The 17997-nt window shown below is 46.5% G+C and overlaps 1 protein-coding gene and 1 long non-coding RNA gene across 2 annotated transcripts in view; one reads left to right on the forward strand and one right to left on the reverse strand.

The window, feature by feature from the left end:
• LOC137249668 (uncharacterized) overlaps nucleotides 1–17997 on the forward strand; it is a 77430-nt gene that overhangs the window by 27074 nt on the left and 32359 nt on the right. Inside the window, exons 3-4 of the mRNA XM_067781393.1 lie at nucleotides 12791–13078; nucleotides 13156–13509. Coding sequence (XP_067637494.1) covers nucleotides 12791–13078; nucleotides 13156–13509 — 642 coding nt within the window. The remainder of the gene's footprint in view (nucleotides 1–12790; nucleotides 13079–13155; nucleotides 13510–17997) is intronic.
• LOC137249669 (uncharacterized) lies at nucleotides 3247–6841 on the reverse strand. The gene is made up of 3 exons (XR_010952478.1): nucleotides 6785–6841; nucleotides 6460–6690; nucleotides 3247–3546 (listed from the first exon to the last, which is right to left on the reverse strand). It is a non-coding gene; the product is annotated as an uncharacterized lncRNA (long non-coding RNA).

Below are 17997 nucleotides of genomic sequence, written 5' to 3' on the forward strand. Positions count from 1 at the left end.
TATAGATACTACTCGAACTTCACAGCCAATATTTTTGTGTGTAAGACAGTCGGTAGCGTGATGTCATCGATGTGGTCGATATTTGACGTGTACATGTTATAAATAGGGTCGCGGATGATTTGGTCGGTGACAATGTCAGGTTTCACGAGGCGAAAAAACTGGAGTGTTCAGGGAATTAGATGTTATATTTTATTACAAAGCTCATCGATGAGTGGACCTGGACCTGTGGCCATTATTGTGAAGTCATCGGCGTAGAATACAATGGTGAGTCCTTCTGGTGGTGGTGGTGAAAGTAGCTTCGATATGTCGAAGTTAAACAAAAGCGGGGATAGGACACCATCCTGTTGTACCCCTTGTTTAATTAGTCTGGGTTTAGATGTAATGTTCCTGAATTGCACCGATGCTTGTCAACCAGAAAGATAATTTGCGGTCTACTTTTTGAGACTTGGAGAAAGGGAGGACTCTCCCAAGTCTTGCAGTAACGTGCCGTGCTTGACCGTATCAAAAGCTTTTTGATAGATCAGAACCTATGAAATGAAATAACTGTCGTTTTGGCAAACACTAGAAGCTGTCTAGGATCTCTGATATTTGCTGCCCCTAGATCTGATAGCTGTGCCGCTCCTTATAGCTGCAGTCCTAGCCTGGTGAGAACAGGGGACGTGCTCGATCGTTTCCTCCGGCAGCGCGTTTCCTACACCTGCTATCACTGACAATTTAAATTATGTAACGCCAAAAGGCATTGTCCGGTCAGAATACCCATCAAGAGCCTGCAGTATTCTCTTTTAAATGATAATAGTAACCTTGTTAGGCTAAGGAATTCTTGTTTTGTGAAACTATGAAGTGTAAAAAAATTTTCATTAATTTGAATAAATTGATCTTCGACGCTTTGCAAGCCCTCTGACTTCCCCACATTTCCTGCTTTCCCATGTGCAGCTTTAGCATTATTTTAATCTTGCCCAATTCGATTAGTACGTATACGGCAGCTCCACGTCATACGGCCTTTTTAGTTAACTCAATCGCTTTTTCATTTCCACCTATTCCCGTGCGTTCAGGGACCCAATAGGCGGGTTCCACTAAAAATACATTCTGGGCCCGATCATCTTATTTATTCGCATAACATGGTCCTGCCAGCGTATGCCCTGTGCTTAAATTCGGTGGACTATGTCGATGTCAGGATAAAGCTCATTCCATTCATCCGTAAATAACCTTTGCTACTCACCGTCACAAACGGGTAGACGTGCATAAATAGATAGATAGATAGATAGATGTTGTGAGGTTAAGCACTGCGACCTATTGGTCTATTGTGCCCTCAATTCTCTTTACAACACTTCATCCAAGCCGAGTTCTCTGAGAAAATCCAGAATGGTTCCCGGCTTCAGAGAGTGTATGTGACTATTTTCTAGTTTGGATGATCCTAAGATTCTAAGTCTTCGTCTCGCGACTGCCTCACATTCCTTCAGGATGTGTTCTGCAGACTCATCTTCGACATCACAGAATCGACAGAGGCTACTAGCTGATATGCCCAATTTATGCATATGGCTCTTTAGCCTACAATGACCTGTGAGTATACTTGTTACAATCCTAAGGCTACTTTTTGGGAGGTTAATCATAGCCTTATATCGCTTCGAGTTGTACCCTCCTATTAGTGCCTTTGCCTGCCGAAGTCCTGGACTTTCGCGCCAGTGTTGTTCTCTGAGGCACGCCTCCTTTTGTATAAAGTCCTCCCTTATTGTATGTGACCCTATTGGCACCATAGGCTCGGGTCCTATTGGCTTTCCGGCCGCTGCCAACTTGGCAAGCCCGTCCGCTCGCTCGTTACCATCCACTCCTCTGTGTCCAGGTACCCATGCCAGACGGATGGTGTTATTGACTCCTAGATTGTTTAACCTCTCCACGCACTCAAGGACTGTTGATGATTTAATCTCAACCGAAGATAATGCCTTGAGTGCAGCCTGACTGTCGCTAAGTATAGCGATTTTCTCGTTGGTGTATCCCCGCTGTAAATTTATCTCTGCACACCGGCTTACGGCGACAACTTCGGCCTGGAAGATGCTCGGATATTTTCCGAGTGGTAGGGATATTTTGGTTCGGGGCCCGAAGATCCCCGCTCCTATGCCCTCCGGTGTCTTCGAGCCATCGGTGTACCATATTATAGTGTGTCCCTGGTGAAGCGCTTCAATCCTGGAGGTGTCCCACGTACATTTGTTCCCCAGCTCTATTTTGAAGCGCTTCTGTTGTTGTTGTTGTAGCAATGCTCGCCCCACCTAATAGCCGCGACCGATCACAAATTGTCATCAATATCCTCTAACGGGAGTCCAAGGAAACTTGCCGTTTCAACAGGGGTGGACCATAAGGAAAGGGGTGTTAGAGGCGTTGGTTCCACATTACAATTGAAGAGATGGTTGGTGTCATGTGGGGACACATTGCAAGCGGGGCATACATTTTGTATGTCGGGGTTGATTCTGGATAGGTAAGAGTTTAACCTGTTACAGTATCCAGAACGAAGTTGAGCAAGAGTGACACGCGTTTCCCTGGGGAGTATGCGTTCCTCTTCCGCGAGTTCTGGATATTTTTCTTCAAGTACTGGATTCACCGGGCAATTCCCGACATAAAGGTCCGACGCCTGTCTATGGAGTTCACCAAGGACCTCCTTGTGTTTTTTCGCTTCATACGGCTGGGTTCTAAGGTGCCGTATTTCCTCAAAATGCTTACGGAGATGACTCCTTAGGCCCCTAGGCGGTGCTGGTTCGTCAATCAGATGTCTGTTGGGATGCCAAGGTTTCTGGGTATTCAACAGAAACTGTTTGGTCAGCATCTCATTTCTCTCCCTCATGGGGAGTATTCTCGCCTCATTATGCAGATGGTCTTCTGGGGACATAAGAAGACAGCCCGTGGCGATTCTGAGAGCAGTATTTTGGCAGGCCTGTAGTTTCTTCCAGTGGGTAGTTTTTAGGCTTGGCGACCATATGGGTGACGCGTAGCACGTAATCGGCTGGCTAATTGCTTTGTATGTGGCCATGAGAGTTTCTTTATCTTTTCCCCAGGTACTGCGAGCAAGGGATTTGAGGATTTTATTACGGCTCTGAATTCTCGGAACAATTGCGGTTGCGTGCGCACCAAAATGCAGATCCTGATCAAACGTCACACCCAAGATTTTGGGGTGTAGGACAGTCGGTAGCGTAGTGCCATCGACGTGGATGTTCAATATGGTCGACATTTGGGGCGTCCATGTTGTAGATAGATAGATAGATAGATAGTTAATTGAGGATCGCACTGCGACCATTGGTCTATTGTGCCCTCATCTGCTTCACAACACCTCATCCAAGCCGACATCTCTGATGAACCCTAGCAGTTCACCTGGCTTGAGGGATTTGATGTGAGTATGCTCTGGCCATGGTGAGCCCATAAACTTAGCTCTACGTCTTGAGATTGCATCGCACTCCAGGAGGATATGGTCCGCCGTCTCCGCTGATCTGTCACAAAATCGGCATGTGTTGTTTGATATAATACCCAGCTTTTGCATGTGGCTGTTCAGTCTGCAGTGTCCTGTAAGAATTGCTGTTAGAGTTCTTAGGTTATTTTTCGAGAGGCCTATAAATGCCCTGTATCGAGTTGTGCAATAACCCCCTAACAGTAGCTTAGATTGTCTTAGGCCTGGCATATTACGCCAGTGTTCTTCCCTCTTTTTCTTTTCTTCTGCCAATAGATGCCCCCTAATTTCCTGCGGGCCTACTGGCAGGAACGGCTCAGGACCAATAGGTCGTATCGTTGCTGCCTCTCTGGCCAGGCTGTCCGCCTGCTCGTTTCCCTCGACTCCCCTGTGGCCTGGAACCCAGGCCAACAGTAATTCATTGTGTGCTCCTAGTTGGTTCAGCTTTTCCACACACTCAAGGACTAGAGCTGATTTTATTTCAAATGCTGAGATGGCCTTGAGGGCGGCCTGGCTGTCACTGAGTATGGCAATTTTCTCATTGGAGTATTTTCGCTGAAGGTTCAGGTCCGCGCACTGGCTTATGGCAAATACCTCCGCTTGAAAAATGCTCGGGTATGCTCCCAGGGGTATTGATATTTTGGCTCTGGGTCCAAAGACTCCAGATCCAATCCCCTCTGGGGTCTTCGAGCCATCGGTATACCATACTATACTGTTTAGCTGCTGAATGCTCTCAATTCTGCTTTCTTCCCACGTACCCTTGTCTCCCAGTTCTACTTTATATCTTTTCTCATATACTATGTGCCTGAGGATATCATCCCTCGGGAGTTGAGAGATTGGGATCTTCTCTCTCAATTCCTCTATGTTCCGGGACGATATGACTTTACCTTTGCCCGAGCCCTCCTTAACGATATTAAGGAGGGCTCGCTTGGCTGATTGCTCTATCGATATATGCAGCGGGGTCAGATCGAGGATAGCCTCCAGCGCTGTTGTGGGGCATGTGCGCATAGCTCCCGTGATGCACACACATGCCAGTCGCTGAAGTTTTGACAGTGCTTGCCTCGTCGTCGCCCGAGTTGTTCTCGATGCCCAGGCTATTGAGCCATATGTTATCATAGGTTTTACTATCATGGTATACATCCATCTTAGCACGTGTGGGCTACAGCCCCATGATTTGCCTGCTAGACGTTTGCATACCATGATGGACCTCGTGGCCCTAGTCTTCATGGAGTCGAAGTGTTGTTTCCATAAGAGCTTGGTGTCAAAAATGATCCCCAAGTATTTCACTGCGGTTCCATATTCTAGTTCCACGCCATCTATTGTTATTGCTCTCAGGGCTGGTACGACCCTTCTTCTGGTGAAGGGGATGATGGTTGTCTTAGATGGGTTGATGTTAAGACCCACATTGGCGCACCACTCCCTTGTAATGTTCTATGCTCTTTGTATTATGTCACAGAGCGTACTCTCGAATTTACCCCTCGCAATTATGACGATGTCGTCAGCATATCCTTGGCATCTTATGCCACTGTCTGATAGCCTTTGCAGGAGTTCATCCACTACTAGGCTCCACAAAAGGGGTGACAGGACACCTCCCTGGGGGCACCCTCTCGTGGTAATAACCTTAACTGCGCTGCTGCCTACTTGAGCTTCAGCGATTCTTGTACGGAGTAGACTGTCAATCCATCTCTGGATAGGCAACTGAACTCCTCTTCTCTGCAGTGCTATGTTTACGCTTTCGTGAGATGTGTTGTCAAAGGCACCCTCAATATCAAGGAAAGCGCAAAGCACTGTTTCCCCTGTTTCGAACGCCCTCTGTATTTCAGACGTTAACTGGTACAGAGCTGTGTCCGTGGACCTACCCGCTCTGTAGGCATGCTGGCTATAATGTAAGGGCCAGCTCTTGAGGGCGTTCGACCTGATTTCTTGGTCTATTATCTTTTCCATTGCCTTCAAGACAAAGGAGGTTAGACTTATTGGTCTGAAGGACTTTGCTTGTGAATAGTCCTTTTTACCTACTTTTGGTATAAATACCACTCTTGCTCTTCTCCACATCATGGGTATATATCCCAGTGCCAGGCTATCTCTCATGATTCTGGCGAGATGTGGGATGATCTGTGTCCCTTGCTGCATTAGCGCCGGGTAGATGCCATCCACCCCCGGAGATTTGTATTTCTCAAAAGATTCCACTGCCCATCTGACTCTGGCCTCACAAAAGAGGGAGTTGGCTAGTTGCCAGTCTGATGCGGTTGGTTTAACTCTGGGGAACACAGGTTCCGGTACTTGCGGGGAGGCCTCAGGAAAATGCGCTTGCAGCAAGGCCTTAGCTCGCTCTTCCACCGTTTCGGTATAGGTACCGTCTGGGAGCCTAATTGCTAGGTCTGTCTGTCTCTGCTCTTTGGCTAGGGCCTTGTGTAGCCTTGCCGCTGCAGGCGTGCTGGAAATTCCCTCACAGAAATTCCTAAAACTTTCCATTTTTGCTTTTCTTATCTCCTTATTGTACTTAGTTAGATTTTGGGTGTATTCCTCCCAGTTGCCGGTTCTCCTTGCCTCGTTAAAGAGTTTCCTGACTTTTCTCCTAAACAGCGTCAGGTCATAAGACCACCAGGGGGTCGCCTTTTTACCCTTAATCAAGGAGACACGGCAACTGGAGTTATAGGCATCTATCATTATTTGATTTGCCCTTTCCACCCTGCTCTCCAACTGGGTACAATTGGTACTTCTGCCTTTACTCTTAAGGCTATCTATGTTAGCTTCTATAATACTTTTGTAGCTGTCCCAGTCTGTTTTCCTGGGATTTCTTCTGGGGTTGCTTTGCCCCGATACGGCGCCCAGCTCAAACCTTATGGTTCTGTGGTCCGAAAGGGAGGGTTCTTCTGAGACCCTCCATTTCGAGATCATATTCTCAGTTAGGTTGTTGCCGAGCGTTATATCAAGGACTTCTGCCCTAGCTCTCGTAACAAACGTCGGTTTACTCCCGACGTTGTATATACTTAAATCATTGCTGGCTATATATTCTAGCAAACACTCACCCCTTTGGTTGGTATCACTGCTGCCCCATTCCGTATTGTGGGAGTTTGCATCGCTTCCTACAATAAGAGGAAGTTTCGCTCTTCTGCAGTGAGCCACCAGCTTCTGTACGTTATCTGGGGGGACCATGTTGTCGTCCCCCGGGAAGTAGGCTGCGGCTAGCACAATGCTGGAGTCCTCCCCGTTGACTTTCGCATTTATTTGTACCGCCACCAGATCTCGACTTAAAAACTCTGTAATGCAAAAATAGTTAATATCTGCTTTAAGCATTACACATGCTCTGGGTCTCTGCTGGGAGAGATCCCAAATTACTCTACTGTTACTTACATTAAGGCCCCTCACCTGTCCCTTGTATGCCCAAGGTTCCTGTATGAGGGCTATGCCAGATCATCCGAGGCAAACCTCCTCGCCAGTACAGCCGAAGCTGCAATGGCGTGGTGGAGGTTGATCTGGGCTATCTGCATGCTTATGCCGGTCATTTTGGCCCGGCCGGCCTCATCGGGTCGTCGTAATCCGACAGCCCGCTTTCGCTATCATCCCGCTTGTCCAGTGCCAGCTCTTGGAGGTCCAAGCCCTCAATGAGCTCCTGTGTGGTGGGTATTTGTTGGTCCGCTTGTTCCGCGACCTCTTCGCTATTACTCGCTGCAGTAGAAGAGTTTGTAGTCTCACGAGCCTTGATGGTGTCGGTGCTCGCGTCCGACATGTCTTCGTCCCACATCTTATCTATGTCGGCGTCCTCTACCGCCTTGTCTTCCTGCCGCTCACTATTCCCTGGTAGCTTCTGCCTCCAGGGTCTTACATGGATCAAGCCGTACCTGTAATGCAGCTTGAATCCATTCCTACGTGTGAGCTGGTAGGATTCTTCATCTATGCCTACGTCGAGACGTAGGCCCGTTTCTTCCGCGCTGCTGTTAATAACGCGCCACCTCTGCGTCTTAAGGCCCTCGTTCTGATTAGCGAGGAGCCGTATCGCAAATTCTCTGGGGCGGTCCGCACTCTGGGGAGGAACATTGTCACGTTATGCGTGGGCGGTATGTCATCCCCGCGCCTTGTGCATAATTCTGCCCCCGTCCATCCCTCGAGTGTTGGCACTACTTCCTCGAGCCATCTTGCGGTTTTCTCGTCCTCGCAATCAACAAGGAGGAGCCCTGCTCGGAAGTACACCCCGCAAAATACTAGAGCATGCCCACACCCCCTGAACACTCCATCCATAATTAGCTCCTGGAGATTTGTCAGGTCCTCTTGACTTAGGGCATCCGCCGGGTAGTTCCTGGGCAGCACAGCCACTCGGGTACCCCTGAGGGCGTCCGAGTAGCTCTGCTGTCTTGGTGCTGCTTCAGCGGGTCCCCCAGTCGCCCTGGTCAAATCCTCCCGGCGCCTGGCTGTCGTGTTCTGCGGAGCATGGGCCCGTTGCCTCTTTGAACTGGGAGTCTCCTCCGGTGTGATCTGCCCGATCCTACGCTTTCCAGCGGGAGCGAGTGTATGCTGGCCAGCTGCCGCTGGCTGTTCTTTACTTCCGACTTTGTTTCTCCGTTCGGCGGTCGCTGTACTGTGCTCGTGGGCTGGTTTATGCCTGTGCTTGTCTGCCCTGGCTCTTGCGTCCCTGGGCGACAGGCCCTCCTAAAGGTATCAGAGATACCATTTTGTCCCAGACCCACTTAGTCCCAGGCGCCATTTATCTGTTAGCGATCCTGGTCTGCCCGGTGGTGGTAGTGCAGGTTGCCTGCCCCTGTTATGCCTTCTGTTAGGCCGCTTCCACTCTTCCCGGTTCCGCTCGAGGTCGCTCCTTTTCTGGGACCTATCGCAGCTGCCTTGTGAGCTGCTTCCAGAATCCTGCTTCGACGGTGAGCGCCCATGTTTACTTGGCTCCCTAGAGGGCCTGCCATGGTTATCTTTGCTACTTTCCCTCATTTGTGTGGAAGTACCGTTGTAAATAAGGTGTTGTAAATAAGGTCGCGGAAGATTTAGTCGGTGACAATGCCAGGTTTCGCGAGGCGAAAAAACTGGAGAGATCAGGGAGATAGCCGTTTATTTTATTGCATAGCTCATCGATCTCTGGGCCTGGGCCTGTGGCCATTATTGTGCAGTCATCGGCGTTGGAAACGATTGTGACTCCTTCCGGTGGTGAAGGTAGCTTAGATATGTAGAAATTAAACAAAAGTGGGGATAGGACACCACCCTGTGGCACCCCTTGTTTAATTCTCCTTGGTTTTGATGTTTCGTTTCTGAATTGCACCGATGCCTGCCGACCACCCAGATAATTTGCGGTCCACCTTTTAAGACATGGGGGAAGGGTAGACCCTTCCAGGTCTTGCAGTAATGAGCCATGGTTGACCGTATCAAAGGCTTTTGATAGGTCTAGCGCTACGAGTACTGTTCTATGGTGGGGGTATTGATTCAAACCGCAATTTATCTGGGTGCTAATGACATTTAGCGCGGAGGTAGTGCTATAGAGGTTTCTGAAGCCATGCTGATGAGGGGCTAGCTGCAAATGTGCTTGGAAATAAGGGAGCAAAATGGCTTCAAGCGTCTTTGCCACTGGCGGTAGGAGAGATATCGGACGATATGACTCACCTACGTTAGCTGGTTTCCCAGGCTTTAGTAGCGGGACCACCTTGGCCATTTTCCATTTCTCGGGTATGGCAAAGGTGGAGAGAGACAGGTTGAAGACATGCGCTAAATATTTGAAACCCTCTTTCCCTAGGTTTTTAAGCATCGGCATGGCTATGCCGTCTGGGCCCACTGCTTTGGATGGTTTAGCGCGACCAATGGCGTCCTCAACCTCTCTAGCGGTGATGGTGATTGGTGACGCGCTGAATTTGTGTTTATGTGCGTGTCTATTGGCTCTCCGTCTATCTTTGTCGACCGTAGGATGCATTATATATTGTCGGCAGAAAGCGCTCGCGCATTTTTCCGCATCCGACAGCACCTTATCGCCAAAGGCGATGGAAACTTTGTCTTTGTGCTTAGTCGGATTCGATAGGGACTTTACGGTGGACCAAAGTTTACCTACACCGGTAGAGAGGTTACAACCTCTTAGGTGCTCTTCCCATTTCGCCCGCTTGTGTTCGTCCACAAGCAATCTGATGCGTTGGTTTATATCCCTTATTTGGGGGTCGCCTGGATCAAGCTGTCTTATAAGGTCGCGTTCCCTCGCTAAGCTCACGGCCTCCACCGGGAAGTGGGGCCGGATTTCGGGAATTCTCCCGGCGGGAATGAAATGTGCCGAGGCGGATTCAATGACCTTACGGAAGGCACGCTCCTCTTGGCGGGCATCAGTCGGGATAGGGAGGGCAGCAAAGCTGCTGTCTGTTGCAGAGTTATATTCTTCCCACTTTCCTTTTTTGAAGTTTATGAAAGTGCGTTTTTCGGTGACGATGAAGTCGGCGGTACGCTCGAACGAAATAAGTATGGGCAGGTGGTCGGATGCCAATGTTACCATCGGCTGCCAGTTGACGCAGTTTACGAGTTCTGCGCTTACGATTGAGATATCTGGCGAGCTATGACAGCTTCCTACCATACGTGTGGGGGCGTCTCCGTTTATTGTGCAGAACGTCGTTTCTTCTATTTGATCCGCCAACATCTCACCCCTACTGTCCGCCCGCAAGTTTGAATGCCATAGGTCGTGATGGGCATTGAAATCGCCTAAGATAATGCGATTGTTGCCAGTGAGTAAGGCCTCGATTTTAGGGCGGTATCCACTGGGGCAACAGGTGACAGGAGGGATGTAGATGTTGATGATTTCTAGATTTGCATCGCCTGACCGGACAGATAGGCCTTGACGTTCTAAGACATTGTCCCTGCGGTCAATGCCAGGATCAAATATATGATATTGCACAAAGTGGTGTATAATAAACGCGAGGCCGCCTCCATTTCCGCTCTCGCGGTCCTTCCTGTGGACATTATACCCAGAGCAGGTCTGCAATGCAGATCTTGCTGTGAGTTTAGTCTCTTGAATCGCAGCCATGCTCTGTGACTGTATCACTTTGCCTCTTCCACATCCCTCTTTAGCTATGTTTACTAAAGTACTCCTGGCTGCCTGCTCAATTATTATATGTAGAGGCGTTAACTCAAGCAGCACTTCAATTGCTGCCGTCGGGCATGTTCGCATGGCTCCCGTAATGCAGACACACGCTAAGCGTTGAAGCTTCGTGAGCGATTTTTGTACGGTCACCATGGTTGTTCTTGATGCCCACGCAACTGCTCCGTACACTATGATAGGTCTCACTATCATAGTGTACATCCATCTTAGGATCTTTGGGCTGCATCCCCAGGATCTTCCTGTAATACGTCTGCACACCATTATTGCTCTTGTGGCCTTTGATATGGTGTTGTCGACGTGTTTCTTCCATAAGAGCTTAGAGTGAAACGTGACTCCCAAGTATTTCACCTCAGACGTGTACTCCATCCATTGTGATTTGCCTAATCCCTTCCAGTTTCCTTTTCCTGGTGAAGGGCACAATGGATGTCTTGTTAGGGTTGATGCTCAGCCCTACTTCAGTACACCATTCTTTCGTTAACCTCAATGCCCTTTGCATTATGTCGCAAAGGGTGCTCTCAAATTTGCCCCTTACAATGATAACAATATCATCCGCGTACCCCTGACATCGGATTCCGTTGTCTGAGAGCCTCTGTAGAAGTTCATCTACTACCAGGCTCCACAGCAGGGGTGACAGGACGCCCCCTTGTGGATATCCTTTCGTTGTTTTAATCTCTACTGTACCGTCCCCACTTGAGGTTTCGGCAATCCTCGTACGCAATAAGGCGTTTATCCACATACGGATTGGACGCTGTATCTCTCTTCTCTCGAGTACCCGATTCACACTTTCGTGTGTCGTGTTGTCGAAAGCCCCCTCTATGTCCAAAAATTGGCATATAGTTATCTCCCCGCACTCGAACGCACTTTGGATTTCTGTGGACAGCTGATACAGTGCAGTTTCTGTCGACCTGCCTCTTCTGTATGCATGCTGATCTTTATGTAGTGGCGCTCTATCGAGAGCCTTTGATCTAATCTCATGGTCTACAATCTTCTCCATTGCTTTGAGAGCAAAGGATGTCAGGCTTATAGGCCTAAAGGACTTAGGACTGGAGTAGTCCTTTTTAGCCACCTTAGGTATAAAGACCACTTTTGCTCTTCTCCACGCCGTCGGGATGTATGCCAGTGCGAGGCTATCCCTCATAATCCTGACCAGGTGTGGGATCAACTCCTCGCCCTGCTGCAGAAAGGCTGGATATATACCATCCACTCCCGGAGATTTGTAGCTCTGTAAAGACTTTACTGCCCACTTAACTGTGCCATTGTTGAAGAGTTCTTTAGCGAGGTTCCAATCTGTGGGTGTTGGTCTCCCTTCTCGAGCCTCCTCCGTTGAGGTATCCGAGGATGCGTCCGGGAAATGAGCTGCAAGCAGGGCACGTGCTCTTTCTTCCTCAGTCCTTAAGTAGGTTCCATCAAGGAGCTTAATTGATAGTCGTGTCTCCCTTTAGTCCTTGGCTAGGGCTTTGTGGAGCCTTGCCGCCTCTGGAACCTCCGAAATACCCTCGCAAAATTTCCTGAAGCTCTTTCTTTTAGCTTTTCTAATCTCTTTGTTATATGCTGTTAGATTCGCTGTGTATTGCTCCCAGTTTCCCGTGCGCCTCGCTTGGTTAAAGAGTTTGCGCACGGTTTTCCTCATTTCCGAGAGTTTCCTCGACCACCAGGGGGTTTTATTTCCTGGGCCTTTGGATTCTCGACAGCTAGAGTTAAACGCTTCAATAATGACACGGTTGAAGTTATTAACTCTTGTCTCTAATTCCATATAACTTGTTCCTCTGTTCCTACTATCTATAATAGAAAGATTTCCCTGTATTATGTTCCTGAACATGTCCCAGTTTGTGTTCCTGGGATTTCGCCTTGGTGGTCCTTCTATGGGTATAGCCCCGATGACGAACTGGATAATAAGATGGTCCGTCATTGAGGGTTCAGAGGAAACCCCCCATCCAGAGACTAGCTCATCAGCCAGATCGTTACCCATTGCATAAATATTTGAAATAATTTTTCTCTCAAACACCCTCCAGCCTCATCTACTGTCAACGTGAAAGCATCTCCATCATATTGCAGGATTAGTACGATTAGTAAATTTTAGAGCGTGACTTTCGTTTGCCGAGAGCCGAACGGACTTCTCAATTGCGTACTCAGTCCTTAAAAGCATTTGTTGTCCCTTTCCTTCTTGTTCCGACAAAGGGTCTTCACTATGTAGGCCTAAGTTCTGCTATATTTTAATGCAATTGCTTAATTCTGTCACCACGTATACAATTTATCGTGAATCGGCGTATTAAATTTAATATTCTTGATAGGAGCCATCACAACTTCCTTCTCATGATAACTCTATCACGAGTTTTTCGAATGAAAACGAATTAGCCGGTGGTACTAATTCAATGTATGGTGTAACGCAACAACGAGCTAATACAGAGATCAAAATGGAAAGAGAAAATGATAGTTTTGTATCTGATAACTATGGGAACTACGAGGATTATGCAAATAATGACAATGGCGATGATGCCAATTATCAAGGCGAAGACGATGATGAAAATAATTATGATGATTTAGTGGAGCAGTCCCTGTTGGGAGGAAGTAACGAAAATGTAAAACAAATAAATATTTTAAATATTCTTTTTAACATTTATTGTTTATTACTTTTGTGCAATCTTTCACTAAATAGGACTCTGGTTTAGCAATGCATATCAAGGACCGTAAGATGATACAATTTCTTATCGATGCTTACCGGCGTAATCAATTTCTATGGGATCATCGCCATCCACAATTTCGTGATCGTGTCAAACGGCAACAATTTGTTGATTGGATTGTTATGGAGTTTAAACGGCGTTTTAATTTATCATTGGCAAGGGATGCTGTAACACGCAAATGGGATAATTTACGCACAGTTTATAAAAGGGAATGTAATCGTATGTCTTTGGAAAATACCAATATAAGTACACTTTGGTATTTTAAAGAATTACATTTCCTTAATCGCTTGTATGGCGGTAATCAAAAGATGAGTGAGGCGGTTATTAAGGTATGTTTTATTCTATTTACCAGACTAGGGGCTAGTTTGTAGTATGTAATAAGCGAAGGCACAGTGTACCAAAGGAAATGTAATCGTATGTCTTTGAAAAATACCAACATAAGTACACTTCGGTATTTTAAATAATTACTATTATTTATTTTATTTTTTTATTTATTTATTATTACGGCTGTTTAAGCCTAAAACTTAAACTACTAAATACTATTAATTATTACAATCACTTAGTTCCATTGAATATGCTGTCGGAATGCTATGTGATTCCGATCAATATATTTACTAGCGTGACGAAACGGACGGGTCTGGGAGCCACTCTTTTAAGGGAGGTTGGAAAGGACGCGTTTCCAATCCTCCAGTGCTCCCAGCATAAGGCAACAAAATTTGGAACATATATTTTTCTTTCAAATTGGTATTCTAAGTGATCGGATTAGTCTCCGATCTACACAGTTAAACATGTATTTGGATGTTGGAAATAACGTGTATTCAATCACCCCTCAACTTTGTTTAGTAATGACACTGTCGGAATGCATGAAGATTCCGATCAGCACAGCTCAACATATAATGGGAGGTTGAAAATCACGTGTTTCCAATCCTCCCTGTTCCAACTTTTGTTTAGCCTTATTTTTGTTACTTAATTATTTATTTAATTGTTTATTTTGGTGGCTTATTAATATGAAGGTTGAAAAGAACATGTTTCCAATACTGTCTCAAATCACGCTGACAGGGCGTGAGTCCCATCAACGCAGCAACTGTCGGTCTGAGACTGCGATTTCGAGGTTTCGTCCCCAATCCCTCGTTTTCTGACATGATTTATGTATGAATTTTTCCCTGTCGGGCAATCCATTTTTCGGCAGCTTAAGGCTTAGCTGGTTGTGCATACCCCATCATGTGTCCGTACATGAAAAATCTAAAAAAAATTACTTTTCCTCAACCGCTTGTATGGCGGTAATCAAAAGAAGAATGAAGCCGTTACTAACATATGCTTTATTTTACCAGCATCACCCGTGGTGTTGTTGTTGTTGTATTAACGATAAAGACACTCCCCGCGTTAGGGATCAGAATATTCCCGCGGTAGGTATGCCTGTCGTAAGAGGCGACTAAAATACCAGATTCAAGGGGCTGTGTAGCACAACCCTTCAGGTTGCCAGCGCAATATATAGCTTCTCCAAACCCAATTGTCAACCTCACCTAGCCGCGGCGAATCCTGTTTCACTAACAGACGAGGCTCTGGCGACCCCAAGCTCCTAATGGAACTTGGGGGTGGGGAGGGAGGGAATGGCCTGAAAGCTTAATGTGGCCACATAAATCGTTCCCGAAATGGTCGGGCTAGCACCTTAATGGTGCTGTGGTACCGGAGCGTACCGGATCTGTATCCGGCAAAGGACCATTACATCGATAACAATCCCCAAAGCCTTCGGGGAGTAACCTAATCGCTACAACAACAACAACAACAAGGTTTTGGGGAGTCTCATCCATGTTGATGGTCCTGTAGTGACTACACAAATCGAACCCTGCCGCAATATGTGGCAACATTATAAGGGTGTCCACCTTAGACACCGAAAATGTTCTGCACACACACACTTACGTTCCGTTGGTTTCCTTTTTGTTCAAATAAAATGTTTTTCATTCCGTTCTAGTCGTTCAGTCAAAGTGGTCGCGCGGGTCATCCTCGGCTCAACTGTAATTTGTCGGGCTTGTTAGTTGAGCCGAAAATTTTGTAGGCCTTAAGGTTGGCTTAGTGCTTCCTTTTGGCTTTTCGGCGGAGTGGGAGATGCGAGGTTCCACTGATCTGGTGTCAGATAGGGGCTGAGCACTCTCAACAGGAATCAGTAAAAAATTTATAACCTGGCGCGGGCCATATAACAACAAATCGTATTACAAATAATTTAATGTGAAAAATGGCGTGGTGCCAACAAAAAACCTAACTGTAAAGTTAATATACATAAACTAACGGAATATCTGGCGTGATGCCTTAAATACATATGACAGAATTGCGTGGTGCCAATAAAAAACCTAACCTTAAATTCGTTTAAAAACACAAGAATAACCTGGCGTATAGAGTGCACTACTACTCTGCCATTATTAGCTGGCAAAACAGCTTATAGCTTGAAAAAAAAAAAAAAATAATAAAATGTTTTTATTTACAATAGTTTGTTTTGTACACGTTTTAGTTTCTTCTTAGTGTCTACTTTTAACTTTAATTTAATTTCTCTGGTCACTTATTTTTCACTTAAATTTTCATGTGTCTCATTTACCGGTTATTATTTCAACTCTCCAAATATGTACCTACGCTGCGCTGCCATTTTTCATCTCTCTGAATGCCATTGCCACTGCTGAGTGCAATTGGCATTGCTGTTCAGCAACAGCTGACGGCGATGCCACTTGCACGCAGGGGTGTGTTTTGTTGCGTAAAGGCGGGTAACGCAGTGCGGTTATAACATCATAGAACAGCTGAGTTTTAGCAACTACCGCCCGCTTCCCAAGGCCGTCGGTTCTATGTACCGGAGCGACTCGGGAAGGTATCGAACCCAATCCGGGTCCGTCTTCTGACCCCGGTCCTGAGAAATGGTTTTGCTACATCTGCCGGAAAAGAATCTTTTTAGGACGGTCATACTCTTTTCAGTGTGTCTCATGTAAGGGATTGTTGCATCGGACAGGTTGTTCTGGGCTAGACCCCAAAACCAGACGTCCACGTAACTTCTATAAATCTGTTGTGGCTCCTTGCTGTTCACGTCCTAGGAGGTCCCGTAGTCTGCGCCTTAGCGCCCCCCCCCCCCCCTCGCTACCTTCCAGCAGCCCCGCTGCTCAGCAAGCCACAACAAGTATCCGCTGTTGCTCGCGCCCCACGGCGCCACCAACTCACACGGCTGCTCCCACTCATACCTACAATATCCGTAATAGAGTCGGGAGCAATGTCGAGCATCAGCCCCTGCCCCCGTCTTCTCCCTCCTCTTTTCCGGCAGCAATTGTGTAGGTCAGGGAAACAGACTCTTAGTCCCTACCTCCGGGTACCCCCATGCTTACCCAAGGACGTCTAGTCCCAGGGCCTAGAGATATACGCCGCCGCCGCCGCCGATTTGGGTAATTTTTCGCAAGCCGCCGCCGAATGTCAAAAATATCGGCTCAGCGGCGGCGTCCGGCGCGTTACTATTTTTTCTACTCGTTTAAGACTGTTTAGGCCATTTATTGTTCATGTCGAAAATTTGTCGGATATGGTCGAAAATGGTATCAAGGGATGCGCATCACTGCCAGTTATAAGGAACTAATTGCGAAATTTAACTCTTTCTAACTGCTCAAAAGCTATTTAAAAAAACAGGCGCTTTCGATGTCAGCTTAATACCGCCTTCGCATCACCCAATTCAACAAGTTATTAAAACAAAACACCAAAGGAAAAGTTATATAATAAATTTATATGCTCAGTTTGCATTTTTTTTTTTTTTCAAAAAATTAATAATGAATTCAAATAAAATGACGTAGGGCGAACATTTGTTCAAATTGTTCTCAGGTTGGTAAAAAAAGCAAATTACCCAAAAAAGTTGTCGATTTTTTAAAGAATTTTATATTGCGACTGGCTGAAAGAATAACCTAATCAGTGAGGCAAAATCCCTATCCAAAACTAGTCCCTTGGAGTGAATCACATTGATTATCAACCAAGTTTAAATATGACGTAGGCACATACATATATTTACCAGGTGAGGCTTTGTTCTTCGCAAGAACACTCAAAGGGGTGAAACAAAAGATTTCCCAAGACAGTTGAACTAATGATCGTGTGTGCTACTACCCTAACGTAGTGGACAGCCGAACTAGTCATCCATGAGCTTATATATAATAAGGCCGGAAAACAGCAGTTAACATCATTCAACTTAAAATCGGTCGACTTTCATTCTTAAATATCGTTTTGATTTAACGAATACTATCGAAATTAATGTTGTGAACACAAACGTCTGCAAACTTTGGCCTACATTTTAGAAATTTTATCCAGGGTCCTTGTAAAATTTTAATTATATAGATGCACCGAGGATTATACGATTTTCACCCATGAGTTACGCAATGACATCCACTTAGACTGCTTATGATTTCGAGGGCGGCATCCATGGCCGAATAGTCACTCCCTAAAGTTTCAAGGTGTTTCTCTGTTGTAGCTAGGCAGCATAGCGGGACAAAAACATCCGTTATAAAGCCTTCTAGGAAAGTGACGTCGACGAAGGTATGAGTTCGAAGTCGCAGTCCTATAGCTTCTGTTGTTGTTGTTGTTGTTGTAGCGATAAGGTTGCTCCCCGAAGGCTTTGGGGAGTGTTATCGATGTGATGGTCCTTTGCCGGATACAGATCCGATACGCTCCGGTACCACAGCACCATTAAGGTGCTAGCCCGACCATCTCGGGAACGATTTATAGCTTCTGTGCTGGCATATGGTGTGAGGGCAGGAGGTGTGGTAGCGACTGGTGGTCGGGATTGCTACTGTTCGCACATCGGGAATTGT

Source organism: Eurosta solidaginis, chromosome 4 (assembly GCF_040869045.1).
Source record: "Eurosta solidaginis isolate ZX-2024a chromosome 4, ASM4086904v1, whole genome shotgun sequence".
Lineage (NCBI taxonomy): Eukaryota > Metazoa > Arthropoda > Insecta > Diptera > Tephritidae > Eurosta > Eurosta solidaginis.